We start from the raw sequence: 20,387 nt of genomic DNA on the forward strand, positions 1-20,387 counted from the left end.
TTCTGTTAGTCTCTATCTTTGTTTTAAAAATTACATTTTTGTTTTATTTTATCATCCTGGTACACTATTCTTCTTTATGTCACCAATTTTATTTCATGTAGAATGAGCTACAATTCTGTTTCGCTGTCAGCATCTATTAAAATTTCCATCAGGTGCATCATTGCCAGGTCTCGGACCAAATGCCTGTTGTTAGTGCACTGTGAGAACATGGTGGATCCTCAGAGAAGGGGACGGTCAGACAGGACAGTGGTGGGTCCGTGATGTGGACTGGGGCCGAGAGCCCACAATCACTCGTTCTGCATCTCCCAATGTGGGTGGCTGTCCATGCTTGCTGGGTAACCAAAGGGCATGGACATGTTTTCTTGACTTAGTGACAGCAACTAAGTTCTTCTTAAAACAATCAGCTGAATTCAACTTAATTGTCTCTAAGACAAAGAGGTCAGGTCAGGTTGTCAGGGAAAAGCAATCAAGCAGTCAATTACATTGTTTAAACTAATAAGCAATGACAGATGTGCCTATTTTTCTCTAACAATACAAACAGAGTGAACAGAACAGGTGGGAAATCAGTGATAAGAAAATATATACTATTTTGTACTGAGTTTGATCCGTCTGAGTCCGGTTAAGCTAAGAGTTTGTTTTAACAATACCATTTACAACAGCATCAATAAGAAACAAATTACCTAGGAATAGATGCACCCATCACTATAAATAAGAAACATTGATGAAAATAAAGAAGATCTAAATAAAGATAGTGGCAGTTCATTGATTGGAAGACTAAATGTATAAACAAATCAATGTACCCAATTCCAAACTGGTATGTAGATTCAATGCAGTCTCAAACAAAATCGCAGCAAGTATTTTTGTTGTTTTTTGTTGTTGTTGTTGTTTCTGTATTTTTCTGAAGTGAGAAGCAGGGAGGCAGGCAAACAGACTTCTGCATGTGCCCAACCGGGATCCACCCGGCATGCCCACTAGGGGGCGATGCTCGGCCCATTTGGTTGCAACCAAAGCCATTCTAGCACCTGAAGCAGAGGCCATGGAGCCATTGTCAGTGCCAGGGCCAACTTTACTCCAGTGGAGCCTTGGCTGCGGGAGGGGAAGAGATAGAAAGAAAGGAGAGGGGGAAGGGTGAAGGAGCAGATGAGTGCTTCTCCTGTGTGCCCTGGCCAGGAATCAAACCCAGGACCTCCACATGCCAGGCCAACACTTTAGCACTGAGCCAACCAGCCAGGGCACAAGTTTCTTTTTTTAATGAAATCAAGAAGCCAGTGTTAAAAGTTCTGTTGAAATACAGAATGCTAAGGAAGGGTCAAGGCAAACTTGGAGGAAAAAAGTAGGATTCATACTCTCAGACAGTAAAACTTATAATAAAGCCACAGTAATTTAATGGGTCTGATAGTATCTCAAGGAAGGACAGAAAGGCCCAACCATGTAAGGGGACCTGGTGTAGGACAGAGGTGTTTGTTTAAGAGTAGAAAACTATCTTGGCTATTGTAAATACACTGCAAAGAACATCGGAGTACATAAATCCTTTCAGATTAGTGTTTTGGGTTTTTCAGATACTAACCCACAAGTGGATTCACTAGGTCATAAGAGTTTCATTTTTCATTATTTGGAGACCCTACATCCTGTTTTCCACAGTGGCTGCACCCGTCTGCACTCATCTGCACGCCCAACAGTCCACAGGGGTTCCCTTTCCTCCACATCCTCACCGACGCTTGTGACTGTATTGATAGCCATTCTGACGCATAGGTGGTGGTATCTCATTGTGTTTTAATTTACATTTCTCTGATGATTGGTGACATTGAGCATGTTTTTATATGTTTGTTGGCCATCTGTCTTCTTTGGAGAAGTGTATATTCAGGTCTTCTATTTTTTTCTTTTTAAAATTGACTTGAGCAAGAGAGGGACAAGAAGAGAGAGAGGAGAGAGATGAGGAGCATCAACTCATAGTTGCATAACTTCAGTTGTTTATTGATTGTTTCTCATATGTGCTTTGACCTGGGGGCTGTAGCCAGCCAGTGGCCCCTTGCACAAGCCAGCGACCTTGGGATTGTGTCAATGACCTTCCCTCAAACCAGCGGTGCTGTGCCCAAGCTGATGAGCCAGTGATCAGACAAGCTTGGGGTTTTGAACCGGGAACCTCAGCATCCCAGGTTGATGCTCTGTCCACTGTGCCACCACTGATCAGGCTCCTCTGCCTACCTTTTAATTGGATTTTTGTGGTGTTGAGTTGTACAAGTGCCCATCAATAGACAAATGGATAAAAGTTCTGGTACATATATGCAACGGAATATTACTTGGACATGAAAAAGAAACCTTACCATTCGTGACAGCACGGATGGATCTAGATAGTACTGTGCTAAGCGAAATAAGTCAGACAAAGAAAACAAAATAGAAACATTCATGCTTACAGAGAACAACAGACTGATGGTTGCCAGAGAGGAGGGGTTGGAGGTGGGTGAAAAAGGTGAAGATATTAAGATGTAAAAATCTATCAATATAGCCACAACAAGTAGTAATAAGGATGTAAATTACATCATAGGGAATATAGTCAATAATATTGTAATAACTATGAATCATGTCAGGTGTGTACTTGAAATATTGGGGATCACTTTGAAAAACATTGTCTGGACACTATGCTGTACACCTGAAACTAATGTAATAGTGTAAACTGTAATTGAAAAGTAAACTAAAAGTGTGGAAATCTAAACATGCAGTAAATTTGAAATGAATCCATTTTAATATGTATAATTTTTTAGGTGATTGGGTGAGTTGTGATTAAAAAATATATTTACTGATTGATTTTAGAGACAGGTAGAGAGAGAGACAAACAGAAACATTGGTCTGTTTCTGTATGTACCCCGACAGGGATTGGACCGGCAACCTTTGTGCTTTGAGACGGTGCTCTGAACTATCTGGCCAGGGCTTGATTTGGGTATTTTAAATTTTATTATAATAGCAAGATAGGTTAGATAAGGATTCCTCTTGAAAATAAGATTAGTGCATATATTTTCACGATGACTGAAACTTTCCCAGAAATTCAGGAATCTAAGCCTTCAGTGTGTATCTCACTAGTGTTAGTAGGAATGCTTCCAATTACTAGAGCAAAGGAGTGAAAGCCTTAGTCGTTGCCAAGTTCTCATAGTGTATTTCGCTGGGCCACCAGCTAGAAATTTCCATTTCTGTTTTAAAATCTTCCATGTATAATATATCACTCATTTCCATTCAAACATTTTTATTAAAAACTTTTAGAACAAGGTTTCTATTAATTCAACAAAATTTTTAAAGAATATAAGATTATTACTGCAGAACACCAGAAAATACACACACACACACACACACACACACACACACACACACACCCATTCTGGTCCAGGAAGCAGAGGTCATGAAGTGACTCAAGTTTACTGAGTGAAGAATACATATAAATTTATTTGGAAAATGAATGACCATGTTTGCAGTAAAACTTTAGGAAGATTTACAGTCTAGATATTTTTCTCTGGCTTCCTTTGGAAAGTTATTCTGATTTTTTCTGATTTTCGTAAAATGGTCCCAAGTTCATTTATTCAGTATGTATTTATTTAAACTAAGTTAATGTAAAACAACTCAGTTTGTTTTATGGTAAAGCATGTCATGCGTGTTCTGGTGGTTCAAGAATGAAATTAAAACATGATGCCATCTGTAAAGCAAATATATTTATTATGCACTTTCATGTACATAGGGATTTTTGCTTAATATAATACAAGGAATAAAACTTTTACAATGTGAAGTTCAATGTACATTTTAGGCTATTTACAGATCCCAAACCAACGGAGAAATAAGAAACATTTGTTTGCAGTTACATTTGCAGAGACATGTAAATGGGGGACGTTAAGCAAAACAAACGTTTGTATAACCAGACAATACTGAGAAAAGTATTTACTCCTGTGTTTTAAGTCGTCAGTTATTTTTGGTGACAATCCATAGGGGAGGGGCGGGAGGGGGGCCAGAAGACAGCGGCTGCGCACACTGAGCTCTGGTCACAGCCACCCAAGCGTTCCGGTTTTCATTCTTCATTACTGCAGGTCTGTCATGTCCCCTTTTGTCAACTCATGACTTTTAGGGAGGGACACAGACGGTACCATTCGGATGTTACAGGCACATGGCATCATAGGTGGATAGTGGCGTCAGGTGATTTACAACATTGAAACATTTTAGTTCTTAAAATTGCTATTTAGTTTTATATTTGGAGGATGATGTTGACTCTTCTTAATGGATTGAAAGCCATTTTCCATCATAGTATTAAATCCCGCAGACAACTCCGCAGGGCGGGGAGTCTCAGTGCCCTGCCGTCCTCCGCCTAACTAAAAGCCATTTTTGTCCTGTTCCAAAACTAATATAAAGACATCCAGAGGAATCCTTACTTTTGAAAATCTTATTTTCCCAACAGGTTCTCATCCTACCCACTGTTTCAAGTGTTATTATAATATGAATATGAAAACATTAAGCTCTATGAAAAACATAAATCCCTTATGTAATGAATCATATCTTTGCCCTTTGGCCACAAGGTGCATTTTGTAAAAATAAAAACAACAAAAAACCAAAACAATAAAATTAAATAAATACAATTCCAATAATTCAAGGTTAATAGAAAAACTGGCTTTCAGGGTTCTCTTTCTAAAAAAAATACACCTAATAAGAAATTAGAGCTTCATCTTCTACAGTAATGTAAATGCACTGTATTTGAGATATGAGTAAGATTGGTTCTCATAATAGTAAGTTTTCATATTTATTAATAGAATCATTAACACTTTTAAGGCTACTTTGTAAGAGTCCTATTAAGTGTATTTAATAAATGTCCCATGGGGACAAAAATTCAATACTTGAAACATTCACATTCGAGTTATCCATATTGCCATGTCACCTTAACAGGGATTGAACTTATGGACGTATCTACTACTCCTGATTATGATTTGATGACATAAACAAAATGAGTTTTGCTGACTTTAGAAAACAAAAGCAAAAGTGAAAGCCTTACACAAAGATTCAGGTGCAATGTCACCACGATCGTTCCATGTTTCTGTTTGTGTGAATGCTGCACGCGTGCCTTCATTCACGATGGCACTCCTGACCTCTGTTAGCTGAGACAGCTCCTCAGTACTCCCTCCCAATGGTGGTAACGGTTTTGTGCTGAATCTCCAAATTCTCTTTCCTCATTCCTCCTCCTTATCAACAGTATGTGGAAAGAACAGAATTTCTGGTTTTGTAAAAAAATTCAAGGCTTGTTTAAAGATCCAACCCACACTCTTGGCTTCTAGATACATTCTAACCTTTCCAGACAGGCGGGCAACACCCACCCAACCTGGTTCCACTGGGTTAGAATCCTTCGGAGAGGCCAAGGCTGTGGGGTCACATGCTCATCGTAGCCGGTCAACCTTGTTTATCTTGGTCACGGACCTCCTGCTTAACCCTGGCATTTAGTCATCCAGCAAGCAATTGTCCAGAGAAGAAAGCAGGAAAGAGTATGTGGACAAAAGTCTGTTCATCAAATGCCAATAAAAAATACGTGTGTGCTATGACAGAGAGCTAAGTGGTGTCATCTGTGAAGGACAGCACATACTGCATTCACCAAGAATACTCATCCAACTAACCGTTAAAACTGATCCAGCTGACGTTGAGTGGGGGCTGTTTTCATCATGCAGCAGCTTACAACTGAGAGAGACGCCAGCACTGAAATTCACACGGGTAAATTGTATTTTACTCAATGGGACGGAACAGAGAAGGGCAGTCAGTGACTTGTGCAGGGATCAGAAATCTACCCTCGCTGGACAGGTGTCCATCTCTCCCGACATGTGCCGCGGAGGCATGGCCTGCCTGAGAACTCCCTGCCTCAGGCGGAGCTGGGGTGAGGAGGAGCTGCAGGTGGAAGCAGAACTTGGTTCTGCCCAGAGTCTTTGCTTTCTCACACCTTTAGCCAGAAATCAGGAGGATTCTACTGGGAAATCCAAATGTAAACTAGTCAGAGCAGCTCCCTAAAGTACTAGAAATTCTGCTTAAACCTACGAAGAAACCATTTTTCCTCATCTCAGTGTGGCATTAAATAGAAACTCATTTTTAACCAATGCTGAAGGTGTAGTGAATATAAATAGTTACAAATTTGTTTTATTGAGTGACATTTTTAAAGATACAAGAAACAAGCCATACACTACAGCAATGACGTGACTGAAACGGTAGGCTTACGTTCCGTCTGCCACAAAAAGAAAAATAATAAATACAAGGAACACTGCCTTTTCATATATATTTGATCATGGCACATGCACATTTATCAATTCTTAACTTAAAATACTTTACTCAACATTTTTTCAGCGTTTATCAGGGAACTGCAATATATATATCTGCATTAAAAAAAAGTGCTTATTCTTGTGTAGTGAGGACAAAGCACACAAATGAAAGGTTTCAGCACAGAGAAGGCAGCCTGACTGTGAGGCACATACAGTAATTAAGGTCACTGAGCTGCAGGTGTCACATTCTTCATTTGCTTCAGCGATCAACAGGCGTTCATGTTGTGGTCCAGTGGTTGGGGGACCGCTCCCACCACACTTCTGCTTCACAGACTAGGGAATGAACGCGAGAGTTAAAAACATGTGTATACATACGTTTATTTCTGTATTACTCTTATTAGAGAACTATCTACAGCTTTAAGGTTCCACATAAGAATATACACTGCTCACAAAAATTAGGGGATATTTTATTGCTTCATATTCATTTTGAAATATCCCCTAATTTTTGTGAGCAGTGTGTGTATATATATATATATACACTTACTATGTAAAGCACAAAGTAGACTACTTATTAGAACTTTGTTACTTAACTTATAAGCCACTTAAAGATTCTACAAAATGTTTACCTTAATTCATGTCTTTTGCTGCTTGATATACGTCTTTATATTTGACCTTTATAAAAGATATCATGAGTTAGAGAATGGTAGCATCAGAACTAAATATTTTAAAAATAAATCACACTGGAGAATGAATTAACCACTTTGTACATTATTTTTTAATGGGATTTGACCACTTGTCCCTAGATTCACATTTAAGGCTGCTTACTATCAGAAGGTATAGGAAATTTATGATAATATGTCAGCTAAAATGTTCCTAAAATATATCTCCAAAGACAATGGAAGCATAAAATATCAATAAAATCACATATCTATTTTCAAAGTAACTTCCCCTATATATTATTAAAGCATCCACTGAGGCAGAAAGAAAATAAATGTTTTGTTAATAAATATGACTACACATTGAATTATGTCTCAACATAGCGGGCCCTGAAAACTCCTGCCAATATACCTTTCATTTCTGCCCACACCCAACACGGTGTGCGCAGACTTTACTTGGATGAGTCTTAAGAATCTGTCATACTAAAATTATCTTTTGCTGATTAAATCATTGACTTCTTCCAGAATGAAAAGTTAGGAAATTAACATTTACACTCCATCTACTAAGCACCACATACATGGTTTTAGTCAAACCAAGAAGTGTAACAGAAATAGCCCTCCCTGTTACCATCGACAAACTTTTAAGAGGAAAATGACTGTATAGGAAGGAATTTTTAACTTGAGATTCATAAATGGTATATTCATTCATTCGTTTATCCTTTGCTTATTCAACGTGTTTTACTGAGAAACTACAACAGGTCCAAGCGGTACCCCAAGTTCATGTAATAGAGCAGTGAACAAAACAGATGAAAAGTCCCACCCTCACCAAGGTTACACTGAAGTTGGAAGGAAACAAATAATAAACACAATAAATAAAACATAAAAAAGATGTGAAATAGCAAATATGTGGACAACAGAAGCAGGAAAGGGGGTGATAAGGGTGTGGAGAGTTCAGACTCCTCAGGAGAGGCAACTAGACATTTGACACGGTACCTGTTATAATGGTGTTTCCTTCTTGTAGGTGAAGCTTGCATCAGAGCCATCGAGCTGAAGCTTTAGGGCTTGTTTGAGGCTCAGCTCTGTCTCTGAGGAAGGAAACCCTTCTAGCACCTCCTGGTGCCCGTGGTCCTGCACCGTCCGCGGGACAGAGACCCTCCCCAGGAAGACCTGGTTGCTCTGCAGATGGTAGTTTGGGTTTGTCATGATCCCGTTCCTCTTCTTCTGTTCCCCACTCTGCTGGTGAATGAGAAACTGCTGCTGAGACCGGCCGATCTCCTGCTGGCCCGATGGTATCACGATCTTGCACTGGGATTCTGAGGGTGTCTGCTTAGGGGGCGCGCTGGGCCCACATTTGGCTGCCGGCCCTCTGGTGTCAAACTGAGTCATTTCATATTCTAAAACCTTTGGCTGTGAGGAATTATTTTGTTTGGCTTTTTTCCCAACTGACCCCCCAGATTTGCTGGAATTTTCTGACTTCCCCCCTTTATTTGTCTTTGTTGACTTTAGACTGGGCTTGACTTGACTCCACTCGAATTCACTGCAGGGCGAGTGGTGGCCCTGGACCAGGGACTGCGTCGTGGAGGACGGGGAGACGACAGACTGCCGGCTCCGGCTCCGCGGCAGTGAGTGCTGCTGGATCTGCTCCGTGAACGACAGGCTGTGGAAGCTGTCCATTGGCACCGTCTGTGCCGTTGCCGTTGACGATGTCGTCCGCAGAGAGGAATTCTTCGAGCTTTTCAGGGAATTATTGGACAGGGATGACTTCTGCCGATCGACTGTGGAGTCCGGGGACTCAGAAGGAGAACTGAACGCGTGTGCGGGCCCGTTGGGTAAGCCGCGCAGTGAGGGCTGCGTGTCACCCCCGCCGGTGCTGCCGGAGCTGGTGGACTTGATTGTGAGAGACTGCACTTTTGAAGACACGGACTGCAGAGGCTTTTGCTCCATTGTGTGGACGGGAGACGGGGAGCAGCCATTTAAACTGGATGCACCATATTTTTCCAGTAATTTAATGATCTGAGAGTGGCCATTTTTGGCTGCCACACGCATCGCAGTGCGTCCGAATTGATCTGCATGGTTCGGGTCAGCACCGTGGTCTAGGAGGACCTGTACAACATCAATGTGCCCTTCCTGGGCGGCAATGCAGAGGGCGGTGGCGCCCTGGTTACACGTGTGGTCGACCACAGCACCATGCTCAATCAGCAGCTGGACCACCTTCACGTGGCCCTGCCAGGCCGCAGACTGCAGGGCAGAGCGCTTCTCGTTGTCCGCGGCGTTGACCTCGGCGTGGTAGGTGATCAGCACCTGCACCATCTCCAGGTGGCCCTGCCAGCAGGACACGTGCAGCGCGGTCCTGCCTTCCGCATCGCTGGCCTCCACATTTGCTCCATTTTCTAAAAAATACTCTGCCATCGTCAGTTGGTTTTCTAAGGCCAAAATATAAAGGGTGGGCCTGCCATCGGCATCTTTGTAGTTAATGTCAGCGCCATGGCTGAAAAGTAATTCAACAATGTCCCTGTGTCCCTCTAACGCAGCCACCCGCAGTGCGTTTCTGCCATCGTAACCTCTCTGATCAACGTTGGACTTATTTTCTAGCAGTATCTGAACACAGTCATAATGACCCTCCTGGGAAGCTAATATGAAAGGTATTCGTCCGTCATTATCGATCTCATTTGTTCTAGCACCTTGCTCAATGAGAGCTTCGCATATTAATCTGTGGCCCTCGAAAGCTGCCATGTGCAGAGGGGTCCAGCCGGCATCGTCCCTGTGGTTCTCGTCGAGGCCCCTGTCCAGCAACGTGCGCACCACCTCCACGTTGCCCTGGGCTGAGGCGATGCTCAGGACTGTCCTGCCCTCGCTGTCGATGCTGTCCACGGCTGCGCCCCAGAACAAGAGTGTGTTCACAACTGAGGCGTGGCCCATGGAGGCCGCTGCGAGGAGGGGTGTGCGCCCGTTGTTGTCTGTATGGTCAACATCGGCGCCCCCCTCCAGGAGCAAGTCAACCACATCGACGTGTCCCTCATACGCAGCTACCAGCAGGGGGGTCATGCCGTCTTTATCACAGTGATCAACTTCAGCACCTCGGTCGATCAGGAGGCTGACGACGGACGCATGTCCTTTACTCGCCGGCACACAGAGAGCCGCCACGGAGAGCGCAGTCCTGCCGTCCACGTCCTCGTGATTCACTTCGGCCCCGTGGTCCAGCAGGTGCTCCACAATCTCCCTGTGCCCCATGTACGCTGCGGCGATCAGGGCCGTCCGGCCTTCATTGTCAGCTTTGTTGACCTCAGCACCGTGCTGCAGCAAATTCAGGACAATGTCCTCGTGTCCCCCCCACGCAGCTGCTCTCAAGGCTGTCCGGCTGTCCGCATCAGCACAGTCCACTTTCACACCGGCATAGAGGAGCGCAGACACCACCTCGGTGTGGCCACCCCATGCAGCAGACCTTAGTGCTGTCCAGCCGTCCTGATCAGTGTGGTTAATGTTGGCTCCACACCCAATCAAACAGTTAACCACCTTGGTGTGCCCTTGTCTAGCAGCCAGGGTCAGTGGCGTGTGTCCGTGAGCATCTTCTACCTCCAGATCCGCTCCCCGGGACACCAACAGATTCACCACGTCAAGATTGCCGCTGTACGCAGCGTTAGCCAGCAGTGTCCTCCCGTTGGAGTCGCACTGATTGACGGACGCTCCATTGTCCAATAAGGTCCGGATGGAGTCCTCCCGCTCTAAGGCCTGGCGGACTATGCAGGATGTGCGGTCGTCCTCACTGTTCACATGAGCACCAGCTTTGACCAACAGCTGCAGCACTTCTTGTTCTTTGGGTATTAGCGTCAACAGGGAGTCTCTGACAGGTGTACCATTCCATATCATCCACAGGGCTAGCTCAGCTGTCTCCAACTGTAAGTTTGAATTAATTAAGTGCAATGCAAATTCTTGTGCTTCCAATGGGGTTAAATTCTTGGCTTGACAGGTATAACTCATGGCCAACATCCTGTGCCCTTCTGCTGCATTACATAAGTACTTCTGCGTGCAGTGCTTCACATCCAGAAGCCACTCTGCAAAGCTGTAGTGGAACAGTATTTTAGTGTTTCCCAGTCCATCCACAAGAAGTTTGGAGAGGACGTCTAACTTGCGTTGAAAATCTTCCAAGGTTAATGACATATTTTTGGTCCATACTGCATGATATAATTCTGTGATGGTCAAGGGTCGGCAAGCTGCTAGAATCACATTCAAAATAGGCTGCACCTTTGCGAACTGCTTTCTCACAAAAAGTCTCTGACATAGCCAGAGATAGAGACCATTTAGAGTTCCTGGGATGTCACGGATCTCTCGTAACATAATGAAATTTTCTACAACTCCATCTAGAACGCGTTCTAGATAAAGAAAGCACCCACTGCTTTTAATGTGCAGTTGATTTAACATCTCTGCAGTCTCTTTTGTGAGGTGTTGTCGCAAAGCTTCTTCTTGATCTAAACGATGAAGAATGTATTGTTGAACATCCTTAACGATGTATGCCTTCCGAAGGTCATCTAAACTAATTTTTCGAAAACCTAAAGAGACAAAAAGTAGATGTGATCATTTGAAAACGGTTATAGAAGTTGCCATATACTCAGACAGAATGTCTTTAATATGGAATAAGCGAATAAGCAAATAAATCAGTAAATCAACTAATACTCGTAAATCAATACCTGTTAGTAAATGAATCAATTTTCTTTTCCTTCTATAAAAACACATTGATGGCAGATAAATGGTTTCATTTTCTAATCTACAAATGCAACTTATCTTAGTGGCTCTGTGTTCCTCTCAACGACAGGTTGACATACCTGTCCATAAAAGCATGTTAAGATGTTCTAAACTCTGAAATGATTAGGCAAAAAAGTTGCAGGAAACATAACAAACTAGATTTTTTTAAACTGAATCACTGGCTGAGTCTTGTACGTGCCCTGACTGGTGACTGAACTTGCAACCTTGGTGTATCAGGACGACCCTCTAACCCACTGAGCTAACTGGTCAAGGAAAGAGTTGTCTGTTTTTACAGCAGATTTTTTAATATGAAAAATTTATATATTTCCATGTGCATAACTAAATGCAGATAGTAGCTTTAATTGGGGGACTGAATATTCACATCTAATTAGAACATCACCTGTCATGGCCTTTAAATAACATTATGTTACCAAATTTAAATGACAAAATGCCATGTTGTCAATATATAGCTTGAACCTTAAGATATAATTTGGTCAAATTATGCTAACAAAACTCTAGCATTGTAAAAATAAAGCAACGTAATAAATTTCAAACCAGCATAAGAACATACTAAAGATATTTGAGGTCCTGGCTCAGTAGTTCAGTAGATTAGAGCATCATCCTGACATGCCAAGGTTGAGGGTTTGATCCTTGATCAAGGCACATATAAGAATCAACCATTTAATGCATAAATACATGGAACAATGTGTCGATGTTTCTCGCCCTTCTTCCCTCTTAAATCAATTAAAAAAAAGATACTTGAGACTCACTTTTAAGTTCTTTAAAGGAAACCATAATTTCACTTTCTAAAGGAAGATGATATCCTGATTTATAGGTACAAATTTATTAGGCAAAGGTGTATTCATCTTGCCGAGAAAAACTGCTGAGTAAATGAACTATTCTAGAGACATAACTCTAGAAATTCAGCAAAGATTAGCAATGGTAAGTTAAAACAATGAAATACTCTTACGCAACTCAGTAAGAGTCACTAAAACACCTACTATATGTCAGGAACTCTGCAAGAAGATGAGGCTTTTATTTTGTGATGAGGCATCAGTGAGGAGTTTAGACCACGGGAACACGTGACCAGACGTGCCTTCTGAAAGACTGGTATGATATCACTAAGGAGGAAGAGCTGGAGTGAGTCACACTTCTAGGCAAGACTTCTTAACAAGTCTGTGATCCAGTCTAGAAAAGAATCACTAAGGGCCTACACAACTGCAGCAGCAAAGATAAAGATGAAATATGAGTTTGGAATTACTGGGGAGAGCTAGATTGCATGGGGCTGAACGAGTGTGGAGGAGGAAAGGAAAGGGGTTCAAGTTGACGTTCAGTTCTGCTTGACAGAACAGGATGGAGAAAGGTCACTGAAGAAGAAATAATGGGTCTGCAGAGAACGTTGGTACATCCAGTGCTGTGACACTAAGCTTGTAATACTTACATGAAATACACAAATTTATTGAAAACACAACCTACTAAGAATGACATAATGAAATAACAACTTGCATAACTCTAAATCTATATAAAAATTGAATCTATAAGTATATACATGCATATGTACAACTGATTATTATACAGATAATAGGTTATTTCAATAGAGTTAATTTGTGTGTGTGTGTGTGTGTGTGTGTGTGTGTGTGAGAGAGAGAGAGAGAGAGAGAGAGAGAGTGAGGGAGGGAGGGAGAGAGGGAGGGGACATAGTGAGGCAGAGTCCTGCATGCGCCTTGATGGGGATCCACCCGGCAACCCCATCTCTAGGGCCAATGCTCGAGTACTGAGCTATTTTTAGCACCTGAAGTTAATGCACATGGACCAACTGAGCTATCCTCAGCGCCTGGAGCCATGCTTGAACCAATTTAACCACTGACTGGGAAGAGAAGAGGGAGGGAAAGAGGTGAGAGAGGGGGAGAGAAGCAGGTGTGCGCTTATGTGCCCTAAGAATTGAACCTGGGACATCCATACACTGGGCTGATGCTCTATCCACTGAGCCACTGACCAGAGCCAGTAGAATTAATTTCAAAAGGTAAATTTTAATTATGAATAAAGACACTCTTGATCTATGGAGAGTTTAAAACATGCATAGAAATTTGTAACAATTTTCATTTACCAATGACATGAGGTAACTTGCCTTGAAACTTTTTTCTGTATGTCTATTTGCTCTTGGCTTTATAAAGTCTTTACAACAATTTAAGTTGGAAAACACCTGGACTATTGCTAATAAAATAAAAAAAATTTAAATAATAACTATCTTACATTTTATAGCATTTTGAAGTTTCCAAAGTGATGTTGTAAATAGTTTTACATAAAAGATTATAGTTCCTATTATGAATAAATACCTAATTTAAAGCTACTTAACAAAGATATCATGACTAAAACTTGGGATAACTAAGACACAATCTAGGCTAATCCTCCACAGTAACAGGTTAAGTTTCTGAGACACAACAAATCAACAATTATTGAGTCAACTAGTTTTAAAGCAGCATTTTAGTACTGATACCTAACATCTTTTTATGTTGAGACTGTGAGATAGGTTTCCCTGTTTTAAAAATGAAGGTGCTGCCTGACCAGATGGTAGCTCAGAAGATAGAGCATCGGGCTGGGACACAGAGGATCCAGGTTTGAAACCCCAAGGTCTCTGGCTTGAGCGTGGTATCAGAGACATGACTCTATGGTTGTGGGTTTCAGCAAGGGAGTCAGTGGCTCAGCTGGAGTCCCCCAGTCAAGGCACATATGAGAAAGCAATCAAAGAACTAAGGAGCCGCAACGAAGAATTGACACTTTTCATCTCTCTCCCTCCCTCTCTGTCACAGAAATAAATAAATAAACAAACCAATTAATTAATTAAAATGAAGGTGGTAAAGCTCCTGAAGGCCAGGATAACTGCCCACAGCCGCACAACTGGTCAGTCATCGACCAGGATAACTGATTACCTGGACTTTGAAGTTTGCTCTTTTTATTAAGATGGGAACAGGCAGAGTAATTAAGAAAGAAATTGCAAGTGTTTGATAGGGGATTGGGGGATAGCGGTAGAGCCATAGGATTGAGTCTAAAGGAAAGCATAGAAAATTTCATAAAATATAGTTACAAAATGTTTCCAATTAAAAAAATAAAGTACTTCCAAATCTAATATACTTAATAGTTGATTTGGTTTAAATTCATATTACTATGTTCATCATTAATGATAGTTCTCTGTTTATTACAAAGAACTAGGAATATCTATTAATCAACAATTTGAGTATCTTGAGTTCAAGTTACTGAAAACAACTGCTGTTCTTACAGGGTAACTTCTAACCATTATACACATCAATTCCCTGCTATGAGCATGCACAGTGTAATACACTGCTGTCAAAACACTTTCTAAGGAAGCTAAAATGCTAAAATTTTAGGGGAACATGAACATGACCTGCTGAAATGTTTGACACTTTTGTATTCTTACTGAAAACCTTTCTTGGGATGTGAGACTACTCAGTGCTGGTGAGGACAGAGGGACAGGATGAGAGGCATCGTGCCAATGTTCTTAAAATGACGCTCACTGTGGGTATTTAGTATCCGAATAATCTGGGAGGTGGAGAATGTAATAATAACACCAAAAAGCACAAGAATAAGAATGTTAAGTGAATTCTGGCATATCGATATACTAACAAATTCTGTGTTCATTATAATAGTTATTAAAAAGACAGTACAATGACACTGAAAGGCTTACACATGTTAAACTTATGAAGCAGGATTTGAATTGATATAAAGCATGATCTCAACTAGGTAGGACAACATACACTCAAGTTAGCCCAAAGCATTCAAGAGTGGTTATTACCTCATCTCAGAATGATATACTATTTGAGTATGTTGTCATTTGAAACATTGTATGTATTATTTTTTAATCACATAAAATCCATGTGTAGAAATCTTCAAAATATTTGAGGTTTAATTTTTTTATATACATTTCTTTTGGTTCTGTAACAAGTGTCCATAGCTAGTAGCCTATGATAACTTCACATGTCATCAAAATTCTGCAAAAGGATTTTCATTAAATTAACTTTAAGCTGCTAAAAAAATGCTATTGGTCAGTACAGTATATGTATGAGGAAAGAAATTCTCTTTACAAAATGTTAAATGCTCAGACATGAGAAGATGAAACTGATTGGGACATAGTAAAAATCAGAATGTTACTGTCTATGGTCAGGCACCTGCAATTTCAAATTCAAAACCCATATACTTCAACTTAAAACTAGCAACATACAGGAAATATATAAGAAAAACCAAAAAATCTAAGAAAAAAGATGAATAAATGAAAAAAAATAAGCTATGTTCCTAGCAGAGCATACTGTAAATATCCAACTCTTTGTGAATAAAAACAAAAATTTAAACCAAGTTTAATAAATATTTTTCATTTATATCACTGATAGTTATAATTTCTGAAAATATGCTATTAAACTCAATCTGAAGGTATACAGGTGAAAACATATAATTTAGAATAATAACATTAGTGGCAAAGAGGTGTAGGATGTAACTGTACCAGAAATTTAGAAATGTTAAACAGGTGTGGCATTTGCACAAAAATGCCGACAGTTCTGAAGAGCAGATGTTTCGGAAGTGCATCACAGCACACTGACATCATGTGCACACAACCAAGCCTGACAGGTGGTGCGGGAGGGTCACGAGCTAGGGTCAAGGGACCCATCGGCAGTGCTAACAACCATCTGCGATTCGATACGTTCTCTGCGTAAAGACGACACATTAGATTACACATAAGAGACTGCAACAGCATGCAGTGTTTCGTTGATATAAACTATCAAAGTACACAGAATATAGACAGGAGTTGAAAGGCTCTAAACACAACTCACGACACTGGTTGCCTCTAGTGAGGGAGAAAAAGAAATGAGGTGACAAGGACCGAAAGGGGTTCAGCTCTCTGTGCCTCACATGCTGAGGGCCACTTCACTTCAGTGTTAGCTCTTGTCATTTTAACTTGTTTCAACTGCGTTTTTATCAAAAACAACAAAAAAGAACATTGCACGTGGAAACAAAAAGCTGCCATCAGCAGCAAAGAAGTCTAGAAGAGACAACCTGATCAAGGGAGGAGATTGCTTTAACAAATTGAGAAGCTTCACCGCACTGTACAAGATGTAGAGCCACTTCCAGTGGCCACGGCCACTGGTCCCCAGATTCGCTGTAAGTCCTGTGTGGTCCTTGCTTCATACTCTGTGCACTTTAAAAAGCACAAACAATGCTTCACCCAATGAAATGGGAGTCACCACAGCTTTATTGTGGTGTTAAGAAAAGTAAAATAGTAAAGTCAGGGGTAAAAAAAAGAAAAAAAAGACTTGATACATTTATATAGATTGTTCTCTCACATATCAGAAAAGTTTTTTTTTTAAAGGATCTATATCAAGACATATCCCAAAACGCTGCTGACTCTCTCCTCTCACAGCAGGACAGCTGTCCTGGTAACTGCCACTGCTTTTGAAAAAGGCATATGCACTACTCTCAAGATGTTCAGTCTGGTCAGAAGACACATCAGGAACAGACAGTGACACAACCTCCTAATAAATGCAGCCCTACAGATATGTAGCGGCTCCATGGCACGAAATACTCCTAACCTTTACTAAGGAAGTTAGGAGAAGAATCCCAGAAAAGGTAGTTGAAGGATCTGCAAACATTCTGTGGCTTGGTACGGTCGGGAATAGCTGATAGAAGAAACCACCAGACTGTCCACTGGATACTCTCCACTCAAAAAAGAGCCCTGTCAGCTGGTGTGTCAGTGAAAACCATTGAAGACGGCAGTAAGGAATAATGCTTACCAGTAAACATTTTAGTAACAGCCTTACTCTGTTTGCGGGCAGAACAAAGAAGCAAGAGCCATGGTGGAAAGAACTCATGGTGACCAGCTAAAAGCTCGGCCACAGTCCCAGACAAGCTGGTGGACGTCTGTTCACCTTCAGTGACGTTACAGCCTTCATCAACAGAATCCACAAGTAGGTACAGGCTTTGCTGGGGAGGCTTCATTCCCAAAAGAGGGAGCAGAACACACCTGTAAGGCACATTCAAATAAGCGGTGTGAGTGTTGTCGGCTGTGATGTTGGCATTTCTTACTCAAGCATCAGCACTACTAGTTATCAGTGTTTTTAAAAATGAATTAAGGTTTTAGAATAAAAATACTATACAGGTTTCAGTTCCTTACTTAAAGAAGACTGCTTGTCAAAAATAGTTTGCATTGCCAGGAACACTTTCAGAATCAAATGTAAGAGTGGATTAGTAATTAGCATAATTAAGGAGCAGAGCGGTAGGACCCTGAGGAAACCAGGTTTCAGTATTCTCTAACTTTTTGAATTGGAAAAAACCTTGAATTCTTTATAAAAAGCTAAAATGTGTTGCAAGGGTGGGGGGACAACTTTGGGGACCATGTTAATAAGAAGAAAAAGACCGAAGATTCTGTATAACTTAGACGTATTTTTACCATCATTTCTCTTACAAAATGACCACACTGTATATGCTAGTTTGTACACAAATTTTACTTGGAAAGACTGTACAAAGGTGAAGTATTGTCTAGGTCCCATTACATGTATTTTTAAATTTCACTGTAAAGAATAAATTTTGGGTATAATTCCGCTGAATGTATTTCCTACTCACATAACTTACTTTGCAGTTAGATAAAACGTTTCATGGCTAAAACGCTCATTCATTTTCAGCAGATACTCAGTAACGGCGTGCGTGCACCGAATAATGTGCTGAAATATGTACAGTGGAGAGGACATGTCCATCTAGCTAGGAATACCAGAAATGTACAGACAGCCCTTTCCACAACTCCCCTCTTACTTGCAATTCCACGTCACCCGAGACCCCCTTTTCTCATGGTGTCCAATCAATATTTTTTAAACAAATATTTAAAACCCAGCTCAGCCTGTAACATTATCACCCTAGTCCAGAAATTTTCAGCCTTTTTCATCTCATGGCACACATAAACTAATTACTAAAATTATGCAGCACACCAAAAAATATATTTTGCTGATCTGACCAAAAAAAAAAAAAAAGGTATAATTTTGATCATTCCCACTGGACAGCTATTGTTGTATTGGCTGCTGTCATGTTTTTGACAATCGAAGGGAAAGAGGTCGGTGTTTGTGACTAAAGAGTCAGGTACTACATATTTAAAACATTTTTGCGACACACTGGTCGCTGTCCAACTCCCATCATCTTGTTCACATGGGCCCCAGTAATGACCACATGTCCCCCAATGCTCCCTGCCAGAGCTCCTGCTGTGGCCTGAGTACCCTTTTCAAAATGTGACTCCAGTCACAGTGGCCTTCTTTCTATGACTTTTACTAGATACAATTATACAAGGGCCGTTGTGTTTCCAGTTTCCTCTGCCTGGTATGTGTTTCCCTTTTCTCATCATGTAACTTACTTGTGAGGGAAATGCAGAGTACAAGCACAGAAGATGTCACTGGGCGCCTGTCAGAACTGCACAGTGGGAGAGAGAAAACCCTGAAAACCCCAGTGTGGCCATGCATCCAGACGGTGAGGCCACTCTGCAAAGGCTTGGCAGTGTCTTACAGAGTTCAGTGTCCCCTCCCCCACACCCCAGTGGTCCCATTTCTAGGTATTCACTTAAGTGAAAACTTAGGCTATACAAAAATCTGTACATGAATGTTTATAGAAGTTCTATTCATACACATACAACAGCAATCAAAATGACTGGTTCCCACCACCCTGAAAGTAGTATATCATTTCAAGCTGCTTTGCTTCTAGAAGTTGGTAACAAACTCAAATTCTCAAGTACTAAATGCTCAAAATCAGAAACCAAGATACAGATCTGAAAAGGACTGAACGTAAGCTATGTCAAAGCAGCTTGGCTCTCTGATGGGCGAGGATTAGTTTGCAGGATGTAATAATGCACCTGTCTTCTAAAGCAAGTCTACGTACAACGTATAATTTATGTTCTCTTTGGGAAACCAAACATTTAGAATATAAAGACAGGTAAGCACAGTCGTCGCCACACTGACTGAGCGCTCACACTGAGTGTGGAGCGCTGTGCTCTGTGGACCCACCTGTGCACCCTCACACCTGTCCTGTTACCTGGACTCTGTGTCACTTCCATTCACAGACGAAGGAACAAACAGAGTGGCCAAACAAAGTGGAACACGAATTAGGCGGCAGAAGTGGGAACAGAATGTGATGTTTCAAAGTTCCTCTTCTTAATTATTATGCTAAACTGCTTCTGAAAATATCAGAAGTTATATAAAAAGCTTGAGGTCCAATTTAAACAAGAAAGTTCTTAGAATAGCCTGACTAAATTAGCAAGTGCCTAATTTTTTAGCATTTAAATTACCTGAGAACATTTCCATGGAGGAGAAAAAACAAATTTATATATTTTACAGTCTTCTAACTAAATATGCTACTTTTCAAATTTTACTTTCCTGAGAGCATTAAACAGTCATGTTTGTTTGCTGCAGATACTATACTCAGTCCCTTTCCTCAAAACTGAAAATCCAGAAAATTGGGTGGTAGGTGACCCTGACAATTCTGCGGTAGTTATTACATGATTAACGTCAGGGTTGTAAGTTATTTACGGCTCGAGAACCTGTAGCTGACTCCAGGTGACACATCAGTGCACCTTTCCAGTACGTGAATGTGACTCCCATGTGCCTCACTGTACTCATCCCACTAAACCAGCTGGACACAGTGGAGGTATGAATGGTGACTGACCAAAGCAGGACCCTCATAATTAATG

General features: G+C 41.1%; 1 protein-coding gene across 6 annotated transcripts in view; it reads right to left on the minus strand.

Annotated features, from left to right (window-relative positions):
- Nucleotides 1-6,266: 6,266 nt before the first annotated feature.
- ANKRD50 (ankyrin repeat domain containing 50) overlaps nt 6,267-20,387 on the minus strand; it is a 30,753-nt gene continuing 16,632 nt past the window's right edge. For 4 of the 6 annotated variants that reach the window (XM_066384924.1, XM_066384942.1, XM_066384960.1 and 1 more), the window contains 3 exons: nt 17,458-17,687; nt 7,913-11,466; nt 6,267-6,596 (listed from right to left, as the gene is read on the minus strand). In XM_066384924.1, the coding sequence (XP_066241021.1) occupies nt 7,916-11,466; nt 17,458-17,687 (3,781 nt within the window). In that variant the 3' untranslated portion in view covers nt 6,267-6,596; nt 7,913-7,915. Of the gene's footprint in view, nt 6,597-6,889; nt 6,936-7,912; nt 11,467-17,457; nt 17,688-20,387 lie in introns of all 6 variants that reach the window. The other 2 variants (XM_066384933.1, XM_066384969.1) reach the window with 2 other exon arrangements.

This window comes from Saccopteryx leptura, chromosome 1, assembly GCF_036850995.1.
Source record: "Saccopteryx leptura isolate mSacLep1 chromosome 1, mSacLep1_pri_phased_curated, whole genome shotgun sequence".
In the NCBI taxonomy this organism is placed as follows: Eukaryota; Metazoa; Chordata; class Mammalia; order Chiroptera; family Emballonuridae; genus Saccopteryx; species Saccopteryx leptura.